We start from the raw sequence: 27,010 nt of genomic DNA, 5'->3' as shown, positions 1-27,010 counted from the left end.
CAGCGTCATCTCTCAGTTCAATAGTTTAGTTATGTGTAAATAAATTGTTACTTTGCAAAAGGCAAAAGCTCTATTTGTCTTGTTGTTTATGCTATTTTGTAGAAGGAAAACATTATTCAGATGTTTGGGATGTCACAAAGCAAAAATAGCTGTGTTAAAGTCAAAGTTATGTTTGAAATGTCTGCTATTACAAAAAGCTCAATTTCTCTGTTTTTTTCATCAGAAATTGGAAAATTGCTCAAACTAAGCTATTTTCTAATGCTGATTTCTAAAGAATGGAAAAATATATTAACTACCTTTTATCCTGCTGAATGGAGAGAGTCTAATCTTTCTTTTGGTGGGTTCTATGTTTATATAGCAATAGAACAGAATTTTCTGTGGGCCTTGCAAAATCAGTCAAAATCCAGTAAAACGGCCAAGAGCGAAGGGGGTTGCACCGGTGAATATGGCTGGGAGTGAATGAGTTAACAATTATATGTGAAAGTTAAATAAAGAAGCAAACGTGTGCACACACATCTTTCTCTCTCATGTTAGAGGAACCTTAAATATCAGGGCCCATCACTGTCCATCTCTAAAACTAGTTTTAGAAAAACCTACTTTATTCCCTGGCTTTTAACCGTGTGTCAGACTCAACCTTTTTAATGTCTTATGGTTTGTTATTTTATTTGTTCTTTTTGTTCTCTTACTTTTGACATCAATACTCATGTTGTATGTTCCTTTCTTTAATTAATTAAACATTTCTTCATATTAATCGTCTATTATAAAAACCAACCCTAACAATTCGTGCAACCCGACTGTTGTTGTGATGTCCCCAACCCGAACAATTTTTTAAAGGAAAATAAGTGAGTATTTCATCCACCACAGGCTTTTTGAACAGCGGCCTCTCCTAAACCTTGACGGCAAATGTCTTTGGTCATAGGCATCATGAGTTCTTCTCCAGTCATGAAAGCTCTCTTGACTTTAGCAATACGGTTCGGCATGAGGTATGATGTTTGATAGCTTTTAGCCAAATATTATGCAGAAAGGACTCGGTTTTAGGCTCCTCTTCTGGCTTAGCAGGTAGCCTTTGCCGCATAAAAAAGCTGTCCAAAGACGTTGCCGCCCGCAGCACACAGCCAAGAGCAGCTAACGTTACTGTTTACATTGACTGACGCGGGGGTGCTATAGGTGTGCAAACACCCCAATAATGGCGGCCAACCACTAGAAGCCGACGTACACAAATCTCTACTGGGATTTGTCAAAAGGCACAGACCAGATTGTGATCTTTAACAAATTCTTTATTATTTCTCTGCAGCAAGTACGCCACGGACTGTTGGTAGTTGGGGATCACTCTTCTATAACACCCTGTATAATAGCAACAATATACACTATGTATTAGATACTACTACTGCTTGTACTAATAAAGCCAATGATTAAATATGAGCATTCATAGCCAGTCTTTTGTTAATAGAAGCCAAAGAGTTGATTTTGGATCCTTGTAGTTTTAGGGCACTCACGGGTTACTTCCTATACGTTGTGGGGCATTTCCTGTTGACATTATAGCATTTTCCGTTTTCTGTTCATTGGTCACTTCCTGTTGATTTTGAGGCATCCGCAGATTGCTTCCTGTTAATTTCAGGTGACTTCCTGTTTGTTTTGGGGCATTTTGGGGCATTTGGACGTGCTAGATTTCAAATCAATTTTGACTTGGCACAAATCACAAATTTCTACTTTAACGTCAAAGTAAAAGCATGTGAGTATGTACACTATGAAATAAATAACTATAAGGAGTCATGTTTGTCTCCAGTGGACCAGGAACTGGGTTTTCAGGACAAATACCTGTTCTACCGCTTTCTGGATGACGAGGAAGAGGACACGCCATTGCCTAGTGAGGAGGAGAAGCGGGAGAGCGAAGAGGAACTGCCAGAGACGATCCTCTTCCTTGCTCAGATTGGACCGGACGCACTGCTGCGCATGATCCTCAGGAAATCGTAATTTTTCCACTTTCCCCTCCTCGTCGAGACAGCAAAATGACTCATTTGTGAATTGCGGCTAGCCTCGGAATCATTGCGTGTGCGCAGGCCTGGTCAGAGGACAGGCGATGACCTGGAGATCATTTATGATGAGCTGCTTCACATCAAGGCCTTAGCTCACCTTTCCAACACTGTGAGTCAAACCCTGTTGAGATTTTTTGTTGAAGTTAATTGTAAATTGTTTATGTCTAAATAATGTCTTCTCATTTGTAGGTGAAGCGGGAACTGGCAAGTGTTGTCATCTTCGAGTCACACGCTAAAGCTGGAACCGTGTGTAGGTCTTTACTGCCAACTCTAATTTCTGCTTCTTTAAGTCATGTGTATCTAAGCATTGTGTGTTTGTGTTGTGGATCTTCAGTGTTCAACCAAGGAGAAGAGGGCACCTCATGGTACATCATTCAAAAGGGCTCCGTCAATGTTGTTATCTATGGCAAGGTGAGTTAAAACATGGTTTAAAACTAGGTTTAAGGTTTCAAAAGAGGATTTTAATCGAGGGTAAGGACTTCAAATTAGAGTCTTACACTAGGGTTATACTTTCAAAGTAGTGTTTAAAACACACTTTAGGGTTTGTAATTAGGTTTTCAAATTAGGGTAGGGTCTTAAACTAGGGTCAGATTTTAAAAATACCATATTTTTCGCACTATAAGGCGCACTGCCAATGAATGGCCTATTTTAAATGTTTTTCATAAATAAGATGTACCGCGTTATAAGTAGGGTAGGGCATCATTTGAATTTGAACAGTTGCGATCCCACGTTTTTATTCCGGTTCCAAACGATTCTCGATTCCAATTCTTTTAATAGGCAGGGTAAAAAAATTGCACAGTTATTAATTTCTTCACGTCTCCATTATTTTTTTTAATTATATGAACTTTCAATTAACAATGAATTCCTCACAGGGCTATTTTTAACTTGTATATAAATATTAGTCTTTGAACTTGAATATGATGAAATTTCTTTCCACAGGAGTGCACTTTCACAAATTTCATTTTTTAAAAGCTCACGAAGAAAACATTTACACATATTCGTTTGCCATACATGTACCTTAACTGGCAGGCTAAGACGAGGCATTTGTATAAATTCTTCTATTGATTATTATTTTAATGTAGCTGAGGCAAAATAATGTTTCCTTATTTGTAAAACCAATTCTGCTGTGTTTACAGACACATGCAATGTTTATGTTGTGACAATACCAGTTAGGCCAGTAAGTGGCGCTGTACAAGTGTTTACATATAATGCGTAGAAGAACAGATAGGTTTGGCTAGGATACTATGTGATGCCTGCATGTGCTCACTGCTACGAGTTAATTAAAAAAGTAATTGAATGCTTCATATGGCTACTTCTTTCTAAACAAGCAAAACAACAGGTCCAAGTTGCTATAAGACCTCTTGCGGCTCAATATTGATTCGTGTATAAGGTGCACTATAGTGCGGAAAATATGGTAGGTTTAAAATTCTGCTTAAGGTTTCAAAGTAGTGTTTTAAACTAGGGATATATCTGCAAATCAGCTTTTCAATCTCGGATTAGAGTTTCAAATTAGTGTTTTACACCAAGGCAGTGATTCTCAATTATTTTCTGTTATGCCCCCCCAGGAAGATGTAAATGTTTTGCACCCCCCTCTCAGCAGCCACTGTAAATAGTATTATTTGTCTATAAAATTTTTATCTTATTCTAAGTACACCTCGGCATAACATTGTGTCCTTTTTAATATTAAATTTAAAAAAGTAATACATTTCAATTTACAGTAAAGTATAACTTTATGAACATTGTTTTGTTTGTAACAGAAAAGACTTAAAGCGCATCAATTTACCTGAATTAATAAATAAATAAAAAAAAAAGAAAATTAATAATAATAATTTCAACTTGATTAGCAACATTAACTCTTGAAGACAATATGGCAAACAGCGAAGCGAAGATCCTGCGCAGAACCCTCAAGCTCCCAGGCCTCTGGTAGAGGACCCGAGCTTGAGAGGAGCATAATGTCACGGCTCTCTTGAGATTCCAGTTATTTCTACAACTCTGATTTTTCTCCGATAGAGTGATTGGAACAGATACATCTTTGTCACAAAAAACATTCATGAAGTTTGGTTCTTTTATGACTTTAATATGGGTGAACAGAAAAAGTGATCAAATCTGCTGGGTCAAAAATATACATACAGCAACACGAATTAGCAATTTTGGTGATTTAGAAAGTTGTGTCATTGAAATGAGCTTCATAGCATGGCCTCTTAACTTCTTGTGAGTGATTATGAGTGACTACAACTGGTGACTTCTCTGAGGCCATTTAAATAGGGCTCATTGGATGCAAACGCCCACAAACGCTACAATGGGAAAGTCAAAGGAGCTCAGCATGGATCTGAAAAAGCAAATCATTGACTTGAACAAGTCAGGAAAGTCACTTGCAGCCATTTCAAAGCAGCTGCAGGTCCCAAGAGCAACAAATCAAACAATTGTTTGTAAGTATAAAGTGCATGGTACTGTTTTGTCACTGCCACGATCAGGAAGAAAACGCAAGCTATCACCTGCTGCTGAGAGAAAATTGGTCAGGAGGGTGAAAATTCAACCGAGAATCACCAAAAAGCAGATCTGCCAAGAATTAGAAACTGCTGGAAGACAGGTGTCAGTGTCCACAGTCAAGCGTGTTTTGCATCTCCATGGACTGAGAGGCTGCCGTGCAAGAAGGAAGCCCTTGCTCCAAAAGCGGCACCTTAAGGCTCGACTGAAGTTTGCTGCTGATCATATGGACAAAGATAAGACCTTCTGGAGGAAAGTTCTGTGGTCAGACGAAACAAAAATCTAGCTGTTTGGCCACAGTGACCAGCAATATGTTTGGAGGAGAAAAGGTGAGGCCTTTAACCCCAAGTACACCATGCCTACCGTCAAGCACGGTGGTGGTAGTATTGTGCTGTGGGGCTGTTTTGCTGCCAATGGAACTGGTGCTTTACAGAGAGTAAATGGGATAATGAAGAAGGAGGATTACCATCAAATTCTTCAAGATAACCTAAAGTCATCAGCCCGAAGATTGGGTTTTGGGCGCAGTTGGGTGTTCCAACAGGACAATGACCCCAAACGCACATCAAAAGTGGTAATGGAATGGCTAAATCAGGCTAGAATTAAGGTTTTCGAATGGCCTTCCCAAAGTCCCGACTTAAACCCCATTGAGAACTTGTGGAGAATGCTGAAGAAACAAGTCCATGTCAGAAAGCCATCAAATTTAACTGAACTGCACCAATTCTGTCAAGAGGAGTGGTCAAAGATTCAACCAGAAGCTTGCCAGAAGCTTGTGGATGGCTACCAAAAGCGCCTAATTGAAGTGAAAATGGCCAAGGGACATGTTACCAAATATTAGCGCTGCTGTATGTATATTTTTGACCCAGCAGATTTGATCACTTTTTTCTGTTCACTCATAATAAAGTCATAAAAGAACCCAACTTCATGAATGTTTTTTGTGACAAAGAAGTATCTGTTCCAATGACTCTATCAGAGAAAAATCAGAGTTGTAGAAATAACTGGAAACTCAAGAGAGCCATGACATTACGTTCTTCACAAGTGTATGTAAACTTTTGACCACAACTGTGTATATATATATATATATATATATATATATATATATATATATATATATATATATATATATATATATATATGTATACATATATATATATATATATATATATATATATATATATATATATATATATATATATATATATATATATGTATATATATATATATATATATATATATATATATATATTAGGGGTGTCAAACGATTAAAATTTTTATTCGAGTTAATTACAGCTTGAAAATTAATTAATCGTAATTAATCGCAATTAATCGCAATTCAAACCATCTATAAAATATGCCATATTTTTCTGTAAATTATTGTTGGAATGGAAAGATAAGACACAAGATGGATATATACATTCAACATACAGTACATAAGTACTGTATTTCTTTATTATAACAATAAATCAACAAGATGGCATTACCATTATTAACATTCTCTTGAAGCGATCCACGAATAGAAAAACTTGTAGTTCTTAAAAGATAAATGTTAGTACAAGTTATAGAAATTTTATATTAAAACCCCTCTTCATGTTTTCGTTTGAATAAAATTTGTAAGATTTTCAATAAAAAAATTAACTAGTGGCCCGCCATTGTTGATGTCAAAAATTACTTACACAATACTCATGGGTGCTGGAGCCTATAAAATCAGTTGCACCCAAGCGCCAGCAGAGAGCGGCAAAACTCCGAAAAACACAACAAGTACACCTTTCACTGTGCTGTCATTTTAATCTGTTTGAGCGGGGCATAGACCCATGCATTTTATAGTCCAGGGAGGTTTAGATGTGAGTAAATACAGTTTTCTTGTACGCCTTCTTGGCCAGTAATCAATTATCAAATTAATCTGCAATTATTTTGATAGTTGATGAATTATTTAGGCATATTTTTCTATATAAAACTGGTCCAATCATGATGATAATTTAATGGTTTATACATATTCTTATGAATTGATTTTTTTATTTGTTTTGAATATTAAAAAAAAAGGGCAAATATTATTTATTTTTATATTTTTAAAAAAGTTATATCTGTATGAATTTATTTCATTGTTGTTCAAAATACCAAGTATATATTTATTTTATATATTTGAAAATATGTAATATAAAAAGGGAAAATGGACAAAATTAAAGTAAAATTATTATTTTAAAAATAATTTTATTTAAAAAAAAAATAAAACAATAAATATTCTGTCTTTTTTGCACGGCAAGGCAAGGCAAATTTATTTATATAGCACAATTCAACACAAGGCAATTCAAAGTGCTTTACATCACATGAAGACCATAAAAATCACATTTAAATCAACACAACGTAAAAACCAAGACAAATGATCGCATTTAAGCACAGAATAAAAATAAATAAATAAACATAAAACAAAAATAAAAATAAAGCAAAAACTACTACTAATAATAATCATTGAAATCAGCAATGGAGATAAGCACAATAGGAATAGAAGGCAGGTAGGTTGAAATATATAGACAGTTATGGATATGCAGTGCCAAACAAAAGTGTTTTTAGCCCTGATTTAAAGGAGCTAACAGTTTGAGCATACTTCAGACGTTCGGGTAACTTGTTCCAGAGGTGAGGAGCATAATAACTAAATGCTGCCTCACCCTGCTTGGTTCTTGTTCTTGGAACATGCAGAAGACCCGTTCCAGACGACCTTAGGGGTCTAGATGTCTCATAGGAATCTAACAAATCAAGCATGTATTTTGGTCCAAGGCCATTAAGTGTTTTGTAGACGAGCAGTAGTATTTTATAGTCTATCCTTTGACTCACTGGAAGCCAGTGTAGCGATTTCAAAACCGGTGTAATGTGGTCCAGCTTCCTTGTATTTGTGAGGACTCTGGCTGCAGCATTCTGTACTAGCTGCAGCTTCCTGACTGATTTTTTATCAAGACCTGTAAATATACCGTTGCAGTAGTCCAATCTACTGAAAATGAATGCATGCATAAGTTTTTCCATGTCTTGTTGAGTCAGAAGCCCCTTAATTCTGGTTATATTTTTTAGGTGGTAATAAGCGGATTTAGTGACGGACTTTAGATGGCTATCAAATTTTAGGTCTGAGTCAATAATTACGCCAAGGTTTCTGACTTGATTTGTAGCTGTAAGTGACATTGTGCTAAGTTGGCTGCTTATCTTTGACCTTTCCTTTTTTGGCCCAAAAATGATCACCTCTGTCTTCTCCACATTTAACTGGAGAAAATTCTGGCACATCCATTTTTGCTATAATTTGCATTTTTTTTTTTTTTTTTAATACAATCTGGCATATTTACGTCTTTTAGATGTTAATCAATGTGCGCCGTCCCTATTAAATAAATAAACATGATATGGATATTGATGAAAGCATATGATTTTCTTTGTAATCAATCAAAATGGTATTGGTAAACATCTGCTTCTGCTTTAGAAAAGTTTTTTTTTTTTTTTCAATACACATTTCCAGCTGCAGTAAAATCAAAAGTCCAGAGTAATGCAATGTCAATAACGCATGATTTACAGTACGTCTAAGCCAACGAGTCAACTCATTGCAAAATAAACGGTGCAGAATCGACTGTCACAATAATCGGTTGTGACAGCCTTAATCAACATACATGCTTAAAAACCCCCTTTCAAGTTCTTCTTGGTGAACTGTGAAATAACTTAAGGCAAATAATTCACAACTACCGTGTAGGGAGATGCACATGTTACAATGATTCATTCCATTTGCGAGTGTACCAGCACCTTTCTTCAGGCTCGGGGAATATTTGCAAACTGTATGTGGCAGGGGGTGGTGTGCACGCTCCATGAGGGGGACGACTTTGGAAAGTTGGCCCTGGTTACAGATTCACCTCGTGCTGCCTCCATCGTCCTGAGAGAGGACAACTGCCACTTCCTTCGGGTAGACAAGGAGGATTTCAACAGGATTCTTAGGGTATGTACTCTACATTTTAACTGGTTGAAAATTTACTTGTATATTCAGTGCCAATGACGGGGATAGACATCCAATCCATTTGAACTAGCAGTGATCTGATCTGGACGTCTATCCCTGTCACTGGTAGCCAATCAGGTTAGAAATGAATAATCCAGTATATTAGTAAAAGAGGATTATTTGTATTTGATTTTAAGTACAAAACGATGCATTTTCTTTAAATATTTAAGAACTTTTATTGATAAGGAGTGTGACCAATTTCGATGCGATGTTTGCACTTTGTTACAAATTACAATTTCTTTTCTCCTTGTCATGTTTCGACACATATTTTCATCTGGAAAAAAATTCTAATATACATTTAAAAGTATAGACGGACATTTTAAATCAGGTGTCTGGAACTTGGAACTAATTGTGGCCCGCCGGGCAATAATTTGAGGCCCATTATTTGATATCAAATGTGTTTTTTTTTTTTTTTTAGCCATGACAATAAAAACATCTATAGAAATAATTTTGGATGAAATTAGATATTTGATAAAAAAAATAGTAATAATTTAAACAGTATTTAAAATAATTAAAACATTTAATAAAAATAAATAACTACAGTAAAAAATGCATACAGTACATAAGAAAAAAAAAAAAATTCGCTCAAGCTAATGATAATTGTTGGTGCTTTACTAGCTAGTTAGCTAAAGTGAATTACCAAGATTAGTCCCTTTTCTTCATGAATCCCAGACTCACCCAGACTCTATTCATAAATTGAGTGAGACCCCTGTTTTAAATAAATAAAGATATTGCTTGGCATACAGATGAACTCATTTTGTCTTATTCGCAGGATGTGGAAGCCAACACAGTACGTTTGAAAGAGCACGAGCAAGCCGTGCTGGTCTTAGAGAAGAGCCCTCGAGCGTCCACCTTGGGGAGCATCAAGTATAGACATTTTTTTTGGAAATTTGTTTTTCTTACCTCTAAAGGGTTTAAATGTGTGTATTTTTTGCAGGTACACTGTGATCTCAGGCACTCCAGAGAAAATTCTGGAGCACTTTTTGGAGACCATGAGAATGGACATTCATCACAGTGAACAAGGTTGGCAAACAAATACAAACAAATGACCTCATGAATAGGAAGAAATTATTATTTTTTTCTTCTCTTTTTTGTATTTCATCTGGCAGACCCAGCAGTGGATGATTTTGTCCTCATGCATTCTGTCTTCATGGCCAACAGTCAGCTGTGCCCGCTACTTATGGCTCAATATCCTTTTTGATTTGTGTTCTGTAGCTAAATCGTGGTAACCTTAGCTGACTGGCAAAAAATTGAATTGATCATAATAATTGATATTTCATGACACTTTATTTCACATAATTCCCATCCAAATGATTCATCTCTTGATTTCTTATCCATGCATTTCTTTTCACGTAACACCTCCTTATGCTAACACTGAGCCAAAAAAAAAGCCTTTTTGTTGCATACTATATTTGATTTAAAAGCTAGAAAATCTGCAAATTGAAGTACTTTTACTCGTACTCAGCCAGGAACTTGTATACTGGTACCGGTACAGGGAAAATTCATTTTACGAAAAGGAGCTTTTTTCGCTTCATATTACGAAGAATGGTTCATCATACGAAAGATAATACCTACTGTAATAGTTAATTTTCGCTTGCAGTAATACAATAATGTAACTTCTGTGTTGTCTATCTTGTTATTCTAATACTGTTATCAGAGGAGGCATGAAAATCACGCTCAAATTATTCATGAACACTTTTGTTTTCACTCTAATCGCACAGTGTTGTAGAGTACACTTCCTGGTATATAACGTCCAGTGGTCCCCTGGGTAATCTCGTTGCATGCTGGGTAATGGAGTTCTAACTCCTAACACCACCACAACCACTTTGACTATAAACAGATGAAATATACTTTATCAAGGCACAAACAGCGAGATGAAATAGTAAGCAATGGCTGCCGAAGTTAGCTCGTCTTTTAGCATTCCATGTTTGCTATGAACTTGAATAGTCATGTGATAATATCTGTAAAATGAGCTGGAACCTAGCAAACTAGTTTATACTTAAGCGCCACTAAGGGGCGACACAGCATTACAAATAAAGACAGTTTATCAGACGACATGACAGTGAATTTAATGTAGTGTTCTTATATTAGCGCTTGGAACGAATTGGGCGATTCACATGTAAAACGCGATTCATGCGAAAAAAATCATGATCCAAAAGCCATTCTGGAACGAAGTAATTTTGTATCTTGAGGTACAACTGTATCAGTTGTGACATCAGGCGGGGACAGGTAGTGGAGGGCCGTTACATTCCTTTTCCAAAGCTGAACAATCAAGTCAAAATGGCCGCCAGCCCAAAGACTACACTTCCCAGCATGCCGCACAACACATCCAGGTGTGGCTGCTTAAGCCACTTAATCGCAGCTGGCCTGGAGGACAAGATAAAAGACGACGAGATGAAGTGAAGGGGAGGGCGGAAGGAGACTGACAGAGAGACTTGGAAGAAAGTATTTTTTTTTAGAACAGACCTAAGTTGCCATTTTTAAGACATTTGAGAATTTTGATGAGAACAGACCTAAGTTGCCATTTTTGAGACATTCCAGTTGATTGCATACTTTGTTACTGTTTGTGCCACATTTCAGCCTTTTTCTTTTGGGGAAACCTGCTGTTTTTTCTAATTAAAGAACTGTTTGGTTGGACACGTTGGCGTCTCAAACTCCTTCCTGGCCTGGCCTACCTCGTGTGCGGTCACACAGTGTATTGCAACATGTCTGTGTCCATTCTTAACGCTGTCTGCACCTACCATGCGGCTTCTCCACCCGGTTCGGAACAGGAGAGGTTAGAGCATGCGCTCAACTGCAAAAGGAGGGCTCTAATTCTGGCCCTGCGCTGGGCTAACACACATACGTATCTCCTACAAGAGGAGCCTGCTGCAATTTCCTTCCTGGAGGTAGCGCTCGCATATGTTTGAATTCCCGCGGATTGTCCTGGTGTCGCTTGACGATGTCTTTCTCTTTCCGCAGGAGTTGTTTGGAAGTGTTTCAAATGATTCGCGCATGCTCAGAGCATTGAAAGATTTGCTTCCTGACCTAGAGAAAGTCGTCAAATTACAGTATGTTTTAATGTGTTAAACTGACACTGTTTTATAAGGTCAACTCTGATTGATTCTGCTTTTTTCGTAGTTCGGAGGAAGCCAAGTCAACAAAAAAGGCAAGTGTTATTATAGGTGCAGTCATTGTGGTGTAGATGCTGACTGTGGCTTTAAATTCAACAGAAGACTTTAATACGGCAGTTCAGTAATGGGGAGGAGAGGTTGCAGAAGAAACAGGCCATTCGAAATCAAGATGACAGTAAGTTCATCTGGGCCAGCCTCTCCCAGTCGAAATGGATTTGACCTAACCCTTTCATTTTTACTTGCGATTAATGTCAAATTAGTCACATTTTATAGTTAATTTATGATTAATCATTAAGTGGTGATATTTTAATCGTTAACTTATTTTTATGCCTGTTATGTCAATTTGTGATTAGTCCCAAATTAGTGACATTTTTATAGTCGACTTGCGATTTATCGCAAAATCGTCACTTACGGTATTATGTTCTTTTTTAAAAACTGTTACCTCTCCATCAATCGCAAGGTATTTAGTAATATTTTTGAATACCGTAATTTTTTTTTACTATAAGCCGCTAATTTTTTCCCACATTTTGAGGCTCTTGCGGCATATTTGTGGATTTTAATGGGTTAGTATCTTTTGTTGTAAATATCCCATAATACAATGTGGCCAGCTTCGGCTTATAGTACAAAGTTTTCTTTTCAAATTTGGTGGGTAGCAGCTTATAGTCAGGTGTACCTTATAGTCCGAAAATTAGGTTAATTAACTTGTGATTGTAAAATTTGTCACATATTTATTACGTTAACTTGAGATTAATGCCAAATTAGTTATACAGTGATACGTCGACATACGATCGCATCAACGTACGATTTATGACAGCATGCAATTTGCACTAATCTGCACTAACCTAAGGAGGATCGAAACCTAAGAAGGTTAGTGCAGGTGATGAAAAAAGGAAAATTAGATTGAAATGGTAAAAAAATATGGTTGTGGTGTGCGTCTCAATAAACTGGCTCGACAATGCGGCCGGAATATGTCTATGATCTCCACGGTCCTCCTACCTACGTTCATCAGTCTTTATGAGCTGACAATTATTATTATTGTCACATCAACAAAGAAATCAGCAGCTTCATCAGGTTTTTAATCATTTATTTCAGAACTTGTGCAACACAGCTACCGTCCGCTGTAGCCGACGCAAACAGCAACATGAAGAGAGAAAGTAAAAACTACCGTACCTCTCTCACTCTGTCCTCAGTCACACGGTGTGTATGTATTCTTATGGGAAAATCCCGCACAACATACGACCGTTTCGACATACAAACCAGGTCCTGGAACAAATTATTTTCGTATGTACTGTAGAGGTACCACTGTATTCTTATAGGCGACTTGCTATCAATCATAAAATTGTCTATCAATGGCAATTAAAAAAAAAAAATCTATTTTTCATTGTTCACTTGCAAATAATGGCAAAGTGATGACATTTTACCAATGAACTTTAATTTAAATTAATCGTAAATTTGTCACATTTTTATGACTTCAACTTGTGATTAGTGACAGTTACATGTTTATTGTCAGGTCGTGATTAGTTGCAAAATGGTCATATTTAAATATGTACCGATAGTTAAAATGAGATGAATCTCAAATAGTTTGGACTTTTATGGGTTATTATTCCTCTCTGACAAGGTCGGTGTGAATGTAATGTGTATACATTAAGGTCATTGCAGTTTTCCATGTATTAGTCCTACTGAAGGTGTACTGCAGTGACCACACGTACACCACCATTCGGGTTGCCGTGGCAGCGACGGGCAGAGAAGTGATTTGCGCCGTAGCTGACAAACTGGGTTCCACGGACGAGCTGGTGCTGGTTCACCTCAACTCTGCTGGCGGTAAGAGAAAAGACCGAGACGCAACTTTACCAAGTGGTGGTGAAGCGATTTGACTACTTGAACGGCCATTTTTTGTTACAGAGAAACAAATCTTGAAGCCAAATGATGTGTCTGTGTTTTCAACTGTGAGCATCAACGGCCGATTATTTGCCTGCGCACGAGAACAACTCAGTAGTCTCGTAAGTCACCAATGATTTCACTTGGCTTGATATTGGAAGGAACGAGAAAACCTATGTGCCATTTCAGTGCCAAAGAATTATGTTGAAGTGAGTTGAGGAGCTTTTTTGTGCAATAACTGTTTTGCTGCTAACTTGTGGCTTATAGGTCATACGTAACTATGTCTAATTTAGTTGAAGAACTTCATTTAGACTAGTTTTTCCTCAATTACAGTGATCCTTCGCTACTTCGGGCTTCAAACATCGCGCCCTCAGTGCATTTTGAAAGGTGGCCAAATTGGGGGTCTCAGAGCAGAACTTCAAGTCACCTGAGTGTTTTTCGCCATATGGCAAATAATAAATGCATGTGTGATACATCATTGGAAAGATTAAAATCTCTATTTTCTGGGGGAATAAAAATTTTGAACCGGAGGGCATTTTTAAAAAAATAAAAAAAGTTTTTGAAACAGCAAAACTCTATTTGGAGGTGAGAGCACCATGAACTGCAAAAAACAAGGGATCACTGTAATTACGCACCAAGAAGGAAGACATAAACATTTTGGTCCCCTCCCCCCAAACTTTCTGCCGCCGCTATAAATAATAATTTTTTGGACAAATGATACTATTATAAGTACACCTCTGCATAACATTGTGCCCTTTTTAACATTAAAGAAAAAAAGCAATATAGATCAACTTACAAAAAAGTATAACTTTATCAACATTGTTTTGTTTGTAACAGAGAAGACTTAAAGCGCATCACTTTGCCTGAATTTAAAAAAACTAAAAATACACTCAAAGTACATTTTTTGACCATTTGAAACTGAAAAAAAAATAAAAAAATACAGAAAAAATCCAATTGATTAGCAACATTAACTCATGAGGACAATATGCTTAACAATTTGATGGAGAAAAAAAAAAAAAAAAATTATTGGACAAAAACGACAGTTTCATTGGACAGAGGGACAGTTTTTATTTTTGCAGCAGCTCCTTTGCTTTACTGTGGGTTTATTTTGCACTGAGCAACTTGGTATGCCATCTTATATGATGCTAGCAGTGCTAGCTGGTTTACGGCTGTAACACTAAAAAAGCGGGACGATTGTTGGCAATATTCAGCACTGAAAATGACAGCGCCACGGCCACCCACTGAGTGGATGTGCACTTTATTCTAGTACGGCAAAAAAGTGTGTTGCCTGGGGTCACATGTGCCACCCCCGGCATCGCTCTGCGTCTCCCTGGTGGGACGCAACCCACTGTTCGAGAAGTACTGATTTAGAGCAGTGGTGTCAAACTGGTGGACCGAGGGCCAGATCCGGGTTGCTGCAGGATTTTACGTGACCCGCAAAAGCAAATCACGTACATTAACTTCAGTTTTTTTGCTAAAATAGGATTTATTTACATTTCCGAGGTCAAAAAATAGACTAATATTTACAGTTGTGCTTGTTTTTTTTTTTTTTAACTGTGTTTGGAATAAAGTAGTGTTTTTAACCCATTTACATTTGCAATCCAAAATTTGATAACGCTGCTGAAATTGTAAGTAACATGTATGTTTATTTAGCCTTTCCACTGTAAAGACCACACAATGAATTTGTTTATAGGCAACTGGGCTTTTATTATCCATTTTGATTTACTAATCAACTACAATCTCTGTATCAGACTCCTCTTCCAGACCAGGAGGGACCCTCTGCTGGTTCCATGTCGACTTTTGAGCTGATGAGTTCCAAGGATCTCGCCTATCAAATGACAATGTTTGACTGGGAGCTCTTCAGCTGCATGCATGAGGTCCACACACGCACAAAAATATATACATTAGTGACTACTGAGTACTTCTCTCCAAATGATGATTAAACTGTTTTGCCATTGACGGAGCTAGAGGTCCAATCCAAGCATATATAATGGGATATATTCCTTTTCCCGACCCGCAGCACGAACTGCTCTACCACACGTTCGGCCGCCAGAACTTCCGAAGAACCACAGCCAACTTGGACCTTTTCCTGCGAAGGTTCAATCAGGTTCAGCTGTGGGTCGTCACCGAGGTGTGCCTCTGCGCGCAGCTCAGTAAGAGGGTCCAGCTCCTCAAAAAGTTCATCAAGATTGCAGCACAGTAAGTTCAGTGTTTTAAATGTTTAAGAGTTTTGATGAACAGACATTTTGAATGAGTACTTTGTAAGGCTGGGTGAGTAAACTCAAATTTAACTCGCATAATAATTAACAGTAAATTATTTTAACTTATTCTCTCAATGTGAGTTAACCTTATAATATAGATGAATAATTTCATTCATATCCTGGTACATTTAAAAGTATACTAAATGCTATTTTGAATTTATTATTATGCACAATGCGATTAACCGCAATTAATCTCACAGTTAATTATTTTAGCTGCGCATTAACTCATTGGGTACTGAACGTCTATCGCCTTCAATGGTTACCAATGACTTCATATAGATTATTTCATTAATATGGCAGTACATTTAAAATGAAAGTGTGCAAATTACTACATGTGAATTAATATAGAGAATGAGATTAATTGCAATCAATCTCATGCGATCAATCGTGATTAAAAGGTGTAACCATTGCCCAGCTATTGTATTTTGATACATATTTTATATGAGTAGAATATTTTTTTAACAGGCTTCAGGCCTGTCAAGTTGCCCCTCAGGTTCTTGGTTTTCTTGTGGATGCTAACTTTGAAGTCCTACTCCTCATTTGTGAACCGATCATCTTAAAACCTGGTAGATATGTAGCATGGGGGAGTAGCTATCGATCCTTGGCGCACGAATTTAGATTTTCTGTATTAGAGCTGATTAATTAATTGCGGAATTATAGTTAGGAGTTTGCAGGGTGGAAGGACATAGCGGAAATTGGGAAAGTGCGAATCTGTGAGATGTTTAGGAACACGTTTATGTAACAACTACAGATGTGACCAAAAATTCGGCCAAAAGTAGCTAAAAAGGTATTTTTGACTTTTGTTTTAAAAGCTGAAATTTTACCACCGAATAGTGTGAAGAACTGTAGTCCTCTTGTGAAGACATAATCAAAACACTGCGAGAAGCAGCACTATCTGCTAAAAGCCAACATGTCCACGGTTTGGAAGTATTATGAGGTATCAAAGAAATATATAACTTATTAATTGAAGGAAAATAAATTTGCTTCATCGCTGCTACATGCTCGTTCTGAAGTTGCTTTGCATTGATGTCCTGCGTCACATCGAGTACAGTGCATTTGAGCCTGTGTGTGAGTAGTTTGTAGTTTAGTCACGTGAGCAGTATACAAATAAAATAGTACTCTATTTACAGTAAATGCATACATGTGCATTTGCTGTGGTTTAGTAGAATAATTTTATGGCATGATCACTCTTTTGTCACATTTTTTCCCCTTGACTTCCATACCCTGTCTGCCTGTCGCCGTTTAATCCGGCAGGGAACGAGTTCGCTCGGCTTCGTCACCACTAGGACTCGGCCCGCTTGCCTGGCTCTCGATCGATCCACTTGTTGCCCAAAAAAACAGAGAATCTTATTTTAAGGAGTATGAAAGATTTTAATAGCCTTGTAAAGGGCTTTACTAGTTTGGGCAAGAACGGAATAGTTTTTAGTTGTTGTTGTTGTGAACTACAGTTCCACACAAACGTACATTGAGATCTCATTTAGCTTAGCAACTGGAGCCGTGAGACCCATTTTTCGAGTGTCCCAAACTTCCAAGAAGGCGCATTTGTCAAGGTTTCATCGACCATGACGTCCATTGAACAGTTTGCTATGACGAAGCCAGCACCTCTGCTATAGGTCACGTTCAGAGTTCGCCACAAAATGCTCAGGTATGCACCCCTCCCATAGGGGTTTCAGAATCTGCACCTTTCAAACAAAATTTCTGGAGCCCCAGTGATCAGAGAACATTTTGGAAGAAGTTTGCGTGCTTGTGAGAATGGACCATATTTTATTTCTGGCTGATCGATGGGGGGGAAAAAAAACCTCCAAGGCAAATGGCATTAATAAAAAAAAATGAAAGTTTTTGTTTCCAATATCTGGTATCGGCCAAGAATTTTGCTTTCGGTACATCCCTAGTAACAACCTATGTGCGTTATCATTTGCGCTTTATTGTGACATGTTTTAGAAGCACCGTTAGCGCTTTGTTGTGACATATGGACAGACACGCCTCCATTCCCAAATGTGTCCCCATCTTGCAAGCTGCAGACATATAATTGGAGAAGATATGAATGAATGAATGAATAAATTAGTTGCTTGTAGGTGACTATGTAGCCAGTAGAGGGCAGCCTTCAGCCTGTAATAACACATGCCGATTGTCTTTGTCCTTAGCTGCAGGGAGTTCAAGAACCTGAATTCATTCTTCGCCATCATCATGGGCATGAGCAACCCTGCCGTCAGCAGGCTGAGTCAGACATGGGAGGTACACATCAATTCATATTTTGAACTCAAGTTTACACCACACCACTCTTAAGTCATCATGTTTCCCCTAACAGAAGCTGCCTACCAAGTTTAAAAAGTTCTACGCAGAGTTCGAAAGCATGATGGTGAGTTACAAGGGACTAAATAATAAGATTCTCATTTAATCAGCAATTGACTTTGAATTTTTAGGACCCGTCCAGAAACCATCGATCCTACCGGCTTACAGTCAGCAAACTTGAGCCGCCGATTATCCCATTTATGCCCCTCCTACTCAAAGGTAACACTTGATGAGAACATTAATGACTGTTTGGTAGTTTGAGATACTCATAATGTCAAATCCTGTTACAGATATGACTTTTACTCATGAAGGCAACAAGACATTCATTGACAGTATGGTCAATTTTGAGAAAATGGTAAGGGGAATTACTATATATCATTAAATATTAGTGATGCCTTGAGATGCAAATGTTATTTGTTCATGTTTCAACACCATTGGCGGCGGTTGACGTCCATTCTATTTTAACTGGCAGTCACACTGCCAGCCCCTCTCATTAAACAATTTAACATATGCTGTACTGCACTGTTGCCAAAATGCTCTAAAATGTGAAATGATGTGTAGTGTTGAGAATGATTCAGCAAAATTAGGGCTGTCAAAATTATCGCGAAGAGGCAGTGACAAGCGAGTGGAGTAGATACAGGTATTCAGTAGAGCCGTTCTATTTATTGGTATAAGCTTTGGCATCTCTTCCATAACATTTATATCTAATGTGGCGAGCGACGTGGCACAACAATTAAATCTATTGTGGTGAGCGACGTGGGGAAGAATGACAGGAGATCTATTTCTTAACACCCTGTATTGTTCACAACGCAGAGAAGATATACCATTTGCAGCCACCACTGACAGTCATGGTTGCCCAACAATTATAACAATTTTGGCAAGCAACGTGGGGAAGAATGACAGGAGATAATCTTTTTCTCAACACCCTATATTGTACACAATGCAGAGTAGATATACAATTTGCAGCCACCACTGACAGTCATGGTTGCCCAACTTCCCATCATGCATTTGGGCAGTTAAGAACAGTTAAGTCGCTACAATATCATTTAGTGAAAGCACAACAAAAATATTCCTATCTCTTAAAAAAAATGTTCACAAAAAGTGCTCATTGCAAAGAGAACTGGCATTCCCATTAAAAATAGCTATGCAAAACAATACAAACTATTCAAATTCATTCATTTCGTTTAGCTCAACAAATACACTAGATGGCAATATTTAGTCACAATATACAAACTATCAAAATTACTTGTACTCACATTTATCTTTTAAGAATTACAAGTCTTTCTATCCATGGATCCTTTTCACAGAAAAAATGTTTATAATGTTAATGCCATCTTGTGGATTTATTTTATAATAAACAAATACAGTACTTAAGTACAGTATGTCAATGTATATATCCGTCTTGTGTCTTACCTTTCCATTCCAACAATAATTTACAGAAAAAATATGGCATATTTTAGAGATGGTTTGAATTGCGATTAATTACGATTAATTAATTTTTAAGCTGTGATTAACCCGATTAAAAATGTTAATCATTTGACAGCCTTAAGCAAAATATATATAGTTTATAGTTTATGTTTTTAGCCGAAAATCTGTACAAAATACCACGAATATAAGAAAATCAAGAATGCAAATTGCATGAATACAGAAGACCAAAAAACTCGGCAGATTTGAAATCAGCCACCAATAATTGTGTCGAATCCGTTACAAACACTTGCAACAAAATATTGCACTTATATCCCAATTTTTTTGCTCTCAAGTTAAATCAGAACATCATCTGTTCGACATTTCCGATCTTGAATTTTTTTTTGCTCTACTTGCTCTAGCAAGGTACCAATGAAAAATTATTGTTTATCTCATCAAATAATATTCCGCCTGCTCTCCCATCAGCGCATTATCGCGAACACGATTCGGCAAGTGCGGCACTGTAGAAGCCAGCCTTTCAGTAAGTATTCCCATTTCCTGCCTCCCAATCAGGTTCCAGCTACAAATAATGAAGTGAGCATCTGTCTGTGTTAGATCCTGACATCTGCCAACCCAACAAGAATCAAGCAGAGGTCAGAGGTTACGTCCGGAAGCTGTGCGTGATCGACAACCAGAGGGTGCTGACGCAGCTCTCCTACAGACTGGAACCTCGCCGGACATGAGATTCCAATCTTTCACCATGTCGCCTTCCTTGTGACTCCACACAAAGCTGACGCACTAAGTAGCAAGACAGTCAATGACTCGGAAAACTTTAAGGACAAATGCTGTGCCATTAAAGGCCTCCTTCTATCGCTGTGTCTTAGCCCCGAGAACGAGGCTTATTATCGTATTAGTTGTTACTGTTTGGGACCTGTTAGTTAGAAATGTCATGTATAGAAAACTTGAATCAATATCCTGCATGACTCAACATCATAGGCTTGGTGGGTTTCTATCAGAGTGTCCTGCAATGTTGGTGCCAGATCTTTGCTTTGTTTATTTGTCACACCCAGTTTAAAAGTTTCACACAAAAGCTACAGAATGGGGGAGCTAATAATAACTAGCTTAATGCTAACAGATAATGTGAAACCTTAAAGGGAACCACAGATACAAAGACTTGTAGTTCTTAAAAGATAAACGTTAGTATGAGTTAAAAAAAATTGATATTAAAACCTCTCGATGTTTTCATTTTTTTACAACTTTTAAAAATTAGTTAACTAGTAGGTCGCCATTGTTGTTGATGTCGCAGGGCGGTGACGTCAGTGCCTGGCTTCCAGAGAATGACTAGCGACACAAACGTCATCTGTTCATACGTAGTAATATCAAATAAGGGTGGTTTAAATACACTACGTGACTAATGTGGTCAATAGATCAACAATCTGCTTTAAAGCTACCACAAGAAAACAGAATGCTTAAAAGTGTGAGAGGGAAACACATGCAAAACGTATTTTGAAGCTATGAAAAGGTAATAAAAGGTGCCTTCTACATGCAGACGCTCCGATAAGACAAATTTCATGTTTGCATTTCTATGGGCCCGTCTCCATTTGAACAATGTTACAATTCCGCATGAAAACAATGTAGTATTCATGCCAGGCCCTAGGGGGCAGTGCAGATTTACAAGGAGACAGCGAATGATGCACTTTGACCCCAAGTTCCTCAGCCCGGAAAAAAATATGCCCGCCCACTCAAAGCGATGGCATTTTTCTTTTGTTCAAAAAGGCACAAAAATAGAAACATTCAACATATTTAATTTAAAAATATTATTGAAACAGTAAATTAAAGCCGTCATATTTGCTGTTTTCAATGTTTAGTAGCACCGCTGCGCATGCCCAATGTGACGTGTACGAGTGCTGACGTTATAGGCACGGTGTCGCACCGCGGGAGCCTTTGATATGCATGCGGAGATAGCCCCCCTCAATCTCAGGGCAATAGAATTCTTCCGCTTTGGAGGCAGAATTCAGAATTTTTCGTTCTCACCGACACCATATGCACGCGAGGCAACTCCGCAATATAGTCATTGCGTCTTCATGTCGCTGAGTCCCCATGTAAACTGCCCTAAAGACTCAAAAACACAAATATTAAGTACTCACCGCTTTTAAACGATGTGCTCATGTGTTGGACGTCTTGCCACATAAAAAAACAAGGCAAGCAACAAAGGGATCGAGAATACCATTTGTCAAATGGCAGCAAGTCAATATCTTGGCAACGTGCCAAGGATCGGTTTAAAGATACTGCTGATGTGCTGGAATTGGATGCAGTACGACGTTGGGAACTCATCCCGCAGCTCTGTAACAAAACAATCTGACCAGCAGCAGAATGTGCTAAAATCACGCCAGTCGTCATACTGGCTTTGCTTACTAGCTAGCACAGCTATTCACCCAGTCCAGGCCAACTACGTTGTCACTACGAGCGTCCATTGCGCACATAAAACATGGCGCCCTCCGTGGGTCAGAACATATACTAAATATGATAGATTTTTAAATCTGTGACAATATTTTATGTGTTTCTAATAGCATATTTTAGTAAAAGAGAACAATTGTGGCGTATCAGAGCCTACAAGTCTTTAAGTCCGAGGTTCCCTTTAATTAGGCAACAACTCTTCCATGACACTGTACTACACTGACATTCACTTATGTGTGAACCAAAAAGTTTGAGGGTTACGAATTTAAACAATTACAAAAGAGACAACTTCCTCCAAAAACAAACAAACAATGTGTTACGTTGAGATGACGTTTCAAATTCAAAGTTGTGTATCTAACCCTTTACAGGTAGAGTAGCTATTTTATGCGCCATTAAAAAAGATAAAGACTTGGCGTCCACATACATCAACATCGCATTTTGGGTCATGTAGGCAGCAATATTAACATTTGGAAAATCTGACCTACGTGATACATATAGAAGTTAATTATTTATTTTATAAAATATTGATTTTATAAATAAAATACACTTACAAATGAATAAAGTGTTAATTAGAAATGATGTATAAAGTAAATATACCTGATTGTAGGTATTCATTCCCTAGCGCAGAACTATTTTTCCAATAAATTAAATAATTTCATTTACAATGAGAAAGCAGACATTCGCTTAAGCAGTCAAATTAAAAACATTTTATTTCTGACCTCTGTGACCTATGACCTCCTCGCATCGTATCACCTACCGTACCATAAATGGGCTAATCTGTGGTCAAGTTATTGCATATTTATGTTTCTGACCGCTATGACCTTTGACCTTATGACCTCAAAACTTAATTTATCTCTCCCCTTTCATATTACAAACATATACTGCAAGTTTGGTGATCAATCCCTTTATTCGTTTGTTAAAAAAACCCTCAATATTTTAATGAGTGCCCTATCAACTTTTAATCAACTTAATTAACATTAACTTGTCCAACATACAATGTCAGCTAGCTTAATGCTAAAGCTCAATGAAAAATCCAATTTGTTAGTGAAATCAGCATCAACGTTGTGTTAGTTGTCACCTTCCAGGCAGTGGTTTGTAGACAGAAAATGTAACAATCACTGGTGTTATATTCTTTATCCTCCGTGACAAATAACAAAATAAGGCAAATATTACTGCAGTTTACTGAGTCACTTAGTTGTGAAACTCTTCATATTGTATTCCTGTTATTCTGTATTATACTGCAGTGAAGGATTGTGTTGCAGCGCCATTGACGGCGATAGATGTCCAGTCCATTTAGACTGCTACTCCCAGTCAATGGCAGCCAAGTTTTTTTTTTTTTTTTTTCCCCAGAGTAAAACTCCTGATGCTCCTCGGTGATGTTGCTTGTTAGGATTTTTCCTGAGGTCAGTTGTTCATTTGGCTGTGTGAAGGTAAACAAAAGTGCATAATTCCAGGAGAAGTCTCCCAAACTTTTCTACTTCTGTTCTGTCCATCTGTGTTTTTTCTTACATGTAGGTTTTGGGTGTGATATTGACAAGCGTTGTTAATTTTCAGTTGATCTCAGGAGCTTTAAATGTGGTGATGTGTATTGAGAAATGCCCGGTGGCTCGCTTCTGTCATGAGCAGCTGGTATCTGTGCTGTACATGTTAATAAAAAAATTAACAGTTACTGTGCATTGACATTTTTCTGGGAAAAAAAAAAAAAATCATACTTTCTTTGGCAGCAATATCTTCAACTCAAAATCCCTATATAAATCCCAATGATTTACACATTATGATTTGAGGTGTAACGGTACACACAAGTCACAGTTCGTTACGTACGAAGGTTACGGTTCAGTACGTGTTTGGTACAACAGGAAAAACAAAAAGGCTTTTTTAAATCACAGTATTGGAGAATTCTGTTGGATAAAACTAAAGAGCAACTCTTATAAAAGTGCAAAATAAATAGAAGAAAACGACAATCTTGTGAGCAGAGGTGGGTAGTAACGCGTTACAATTACTCCGTTACATTTACTTAAGTAAATTTTTCAGAAAAATGTACTTCTAAGAATAGTTTTACTCAGCCATACTTTGTACTTTTACTCAAGTAGATTTGTCAAGGAAGAAACACTCTTTGCACCGCAGCTTTGGGCTACACTCACTGGTGTGCACACATAGACGCCACCAGGTGGTGTGGAAGCACTAACCCTTGCCCTCTTAACTGACCAAGTGCACTTATCAAGGTTATTAAGTCATGATCATTATTATGTTAATAATGCGTTTGTTCCACAAGCGCCGCAGTCATGTCATGGAGTGACATGTGGGAATCAGAAACTGCTCAGGATCACTTTTAACATGTGGCATTTATTGACATGAACACAACATGTCCTGCTGCCTCGAAAGTCGCCACATACACACATTCATTCCAGCGTGCACTTCCTTATCTCCCAGCCAACGCATGCTCACACAGAGCCTGTCGGTTCCAAGGCAGCACTAGCAACAACTCGATAATGGTCGGGTCAATTCTATCCTTACAACTTATGGGAAGACAATCTAAATTACCTACAGTGGTATGAAAAAGTATCTCAACCTTTAGGAATTTCTCACATTTCTGCATAAAATCACCATCAAATGTGATCTGCTCTTTGTCAAAATCACACAGATGAAAAAAAACAGTATTTGCTTTAACTAAAACCACCCAAAATTTTTATTGGTTTTCATATTTTAATGAGGATAGTATGCAATCAATGACAGAAGGGGGGAAAATGGGTAAGTAAACCATGACATTTAATATTTTGTGCCCCACCCTTTGGCAGCAATAACTTCAACCAGACGCTTTCTGTAGCGGCAGATCAGTCTGGCACATTGATCAGGACTAATCTTGGCCCATTCTTCTCTACAAAACTGCTGTCGTTCAGTCAGATTCATGGGATATGTGGAATGAGTCGCTGTCTTTAGGTCATGCCACAGCATCTTAATGGGGTTCATGTCTTTGACTTGGCCACTCCAGAATATGCATTTTGTTCTTCTGAAACCATTCTGAAGTCAACTTACTTCTGTCTTTTGGATCATTGTCTTGTTGCAGCACCCATCGTCGTTTTAGCTTCAACTGTTTGACTGACAGCCTCAGGTTTTCTAGCAAAACATCCTGATCAATTTTTGAATTCATTCTTCCAATAATGATTGCAAGTTGTCCAGGCCCTGAGGAAGCACAAAACAGCCCCAAATCATGATGCTCCACACATGACGTTGTGTGTTACTCCCAAACAATTTGACTTTGGTTTCATCAGTCCACTTAATATTTTGCCAAAACTTCTGTGGAGTGTCCAAGTGCCTTTTTGCGAACATTAAATGAGCAACAATGGTTTTTTAGACAGCAGTGGCTTCCTCCGTGGAGTCCTGCAATGAACACCATTCTTGGCCATACTTTTACATATAGTTGATGTGTGCACAGAGATATTGGACTGTGCGTGCCAGTGATTTCTGTAAGTCTTTATCAGACACTCTAGGGTTCTTTTTTTTACCTCTCTGAGTATTCTGCGCTGAACTCTTGCCGTCATCTTTGGTGGACGGTTACTCTTTGGGAGAGAAGCAACAGTGCCAAACTCTCTCCATTTGTAGTCAACTTCTCTGACTGTCGATTGATGAACATCCAGACTTTTAAACATGGTTTTGTATCCTTTCCCAGCTTTATACAAATCAACAATCCTTGATCGCAGGTCTTCAGACAGCTCTTTTGACCGAGCCATGATGCACATCAGACAATGCTTCTCATCAAGACATTTCTTACCAGGTGTGTGTTTATAGTGGGCAGTGCCGCTTTAAACCACTCATCACTGATTGAGCACACACCTGACTTAAAATGTTTGGTAAAATTTGTTTTGAACTGCTCTTTAAGTCCCCCTCGGCAGTCGGTTACTTACCCCCCCCCCCTTCTGTCATTGTTTGCATGCTATCCTCATTAAAATATGAAAACCTATAAATGTTTGGGTTGTTTTAGTTAAAGCAGACACTGTATTTTCATCTGTGTAATTTTGACAAAGATCAGATCACATTTGATGGGGATTTTATGCAGAAATGTGAGAAATTCCAAAAGGTTCTGAACTTTTTCATACCACTGTATATAACTGAATTCCTTATATGATGCATATAAAGTTGCTTAAAAGTTGGTAGGGACAATTGCAACATCCTGAAAAGTTGGTAGTAGTAGTAGTAGTAGTAGTAGTAGTAGTTGTCCCTACCGTCCATATGCAAACTTATGCCCTTGCCTGGAAGTACCCGGGGGTAAAATTGTTAAATCGCGATTCATCTCACATTAATTACATTGATTAAATAGTTAACTTGTGATTAATTGCAAAGGAGCTACATTTATTAAATAGTTAACAAGTGATTAATCTTAAATTAGACTTTTATAGTCAACTTGCGATTAATTGAAATATATGTTTTTATGTACATTTTTCAGAAATTTTAACTCTAGTAGCCACATTTTTTGAGTGTAGTTGTGATTAATTGCTTTTTTATCAAGTTAACTTGTAGTTAGTCACAAATTATTTTTTATTTTTATTATTTTTTTAAATCAACTTGCGATGAAACTCAAAATACCGTATTTTCCGCACCATAAGGCGCATTGGTGTATAAGGCGGACCTTCAATAAATGGCCTATTTGTAAACTATTTTCACATATAAAGCGCACTGCATTATAAGGTGCAGTAGTAGTAGTAGTACTGTAATAGTGGTTGGGGTTGTGTTATGCATCCACTAGCTGTACTAAAGGGAACGTCATGCCATGATGGACAAATATTGATCCTTATATAAGGGGCACTTTAGAAAAAATTAAAGGCTTTTAGTGCACCCTAAAGAGCGGAAAATACGGTAGTCACTTTTTATTCATAGTCAACTTGTGATTATTCGCAAAGTAGACACATTTTACATGCACATTGTTTTTTTAAAGAGAGAAATGCTTAGTCAAAACAGATGGGACGTCTCGCACCGTCAAAGGCAGTCAAATAGTTAAGTGTAGTATACCACACACACAATGCACGTTTTGCGCAGTTGAGTGGAGCATTTGTGATAACCGTGCTCTTTGCA

The 27,010-nt window shown here is 37.7% G+C and overlaps 1 protein-coding gene across 2 annotated transcripts in view; it reads left to right on the top strand.

The window, feature by feature from the left end:
- LOC130930496 (rap guanine nucleotide exchange factor 4-like) overlaps positions 1-23,599 on the top strand; it is an 89,523-nt gene extending 65,924 nt beyond the window's left edge. For both annotated transcript variants that reach the window (XM_057858478.1, XM_057858479.1), the window contains 22 exons: positions 1,787-1,970; positions 2,061-2,145; positions 2,226-2,286; positions 2,371-2,447; positions 8,335-8,481; positions 9,311-9,405; positions 9,476-9,561; positions 9,648-9,726; positions 11,276-11,426; positions 11,500-11,588; positions 11,659-11,686; positions 11,751-11,826; positions 13,326-13,472; positions 13,554-13,651; positions 15,281-15,406; positions 15,550-15,728; positions 17,935-18,025; positions 18,099-18,149; positions 18,214-18,301; positions 18,373-18,437; positions 19,973-20,027; positions 20,102-23,599. In XM_057858478.1, the coding sequence (XP_057714461.1) occupies positions 1,787-1,970; positions 2,061-2,145; positions 2,226-2,286; positions 2,371-2,447; positions 8,335-8,481; positions 9,311-9,405; positions 9,476-9,561; positions 9,648-9,726; positions 11,276-11,426; positions 11,500-11,588; positions 11,659-11,686; positions 11,751-11,826; positions 13,326-13,472; positions 13,554-13,651; positions 15,281-15,406; positions 15,550-15,728; positions 17,935-18,025; positions 18,099-18,149; positions 18,214-18,301; positions 18,373-18,437; positions 19,973-20,027; positions 20,102-20,229 (2,186 nt within the window). In that variant the 3' untranslated portion in view covers positions 20,230-23,599. The remainder of the gene's footprint in view (positions 1-1,786; positions 1,971-2,060; positions 2,146-2,225; positions 2,287-2,370; positions 2,448-8,334; positions 8,482-9,310; positions 9,406-9,475; positions 9,562-9,647; positions 9,727-11,275; positions 11,427-11,499; positions 11,589-11,658; positions 11,687-11,750; positions 11,827-13,325; positions 13,473-13,553; positions 13,652-15,280; positions 15,407-15,549; positions 15,729-17,934; positions 18,026-18,098; positions 18,150-18,213; positions 18,302-18,372; positions 18,438-19,972; positions 20,028-20,101) is intronic.
- The last annotated feature ends 3,411 nt before the right edge of the window (positions 23,600-27,010 follow it).

The sequence above is a fragment of the Corythoichthys intestinalis genome, chromosome 14 (genome assembly GCF_030265065.1).
Source record: "Corythoichthys intestinalis isolate RoL2023-P3 chromosome 14, ASM3026506v1, whole genome shotgun sequence".
In the NCBI taxonomy this organism is placed as follows: Eukaryota; Metazoa; Chordata; class Actinopteri; order Syngnathiformes; family Syngnathidae; genus Corythoichthys; species Corythoichthys intestinalis.
This window is presented reverse-complemented; position numbering and strand designations above follow the sequence as displayed.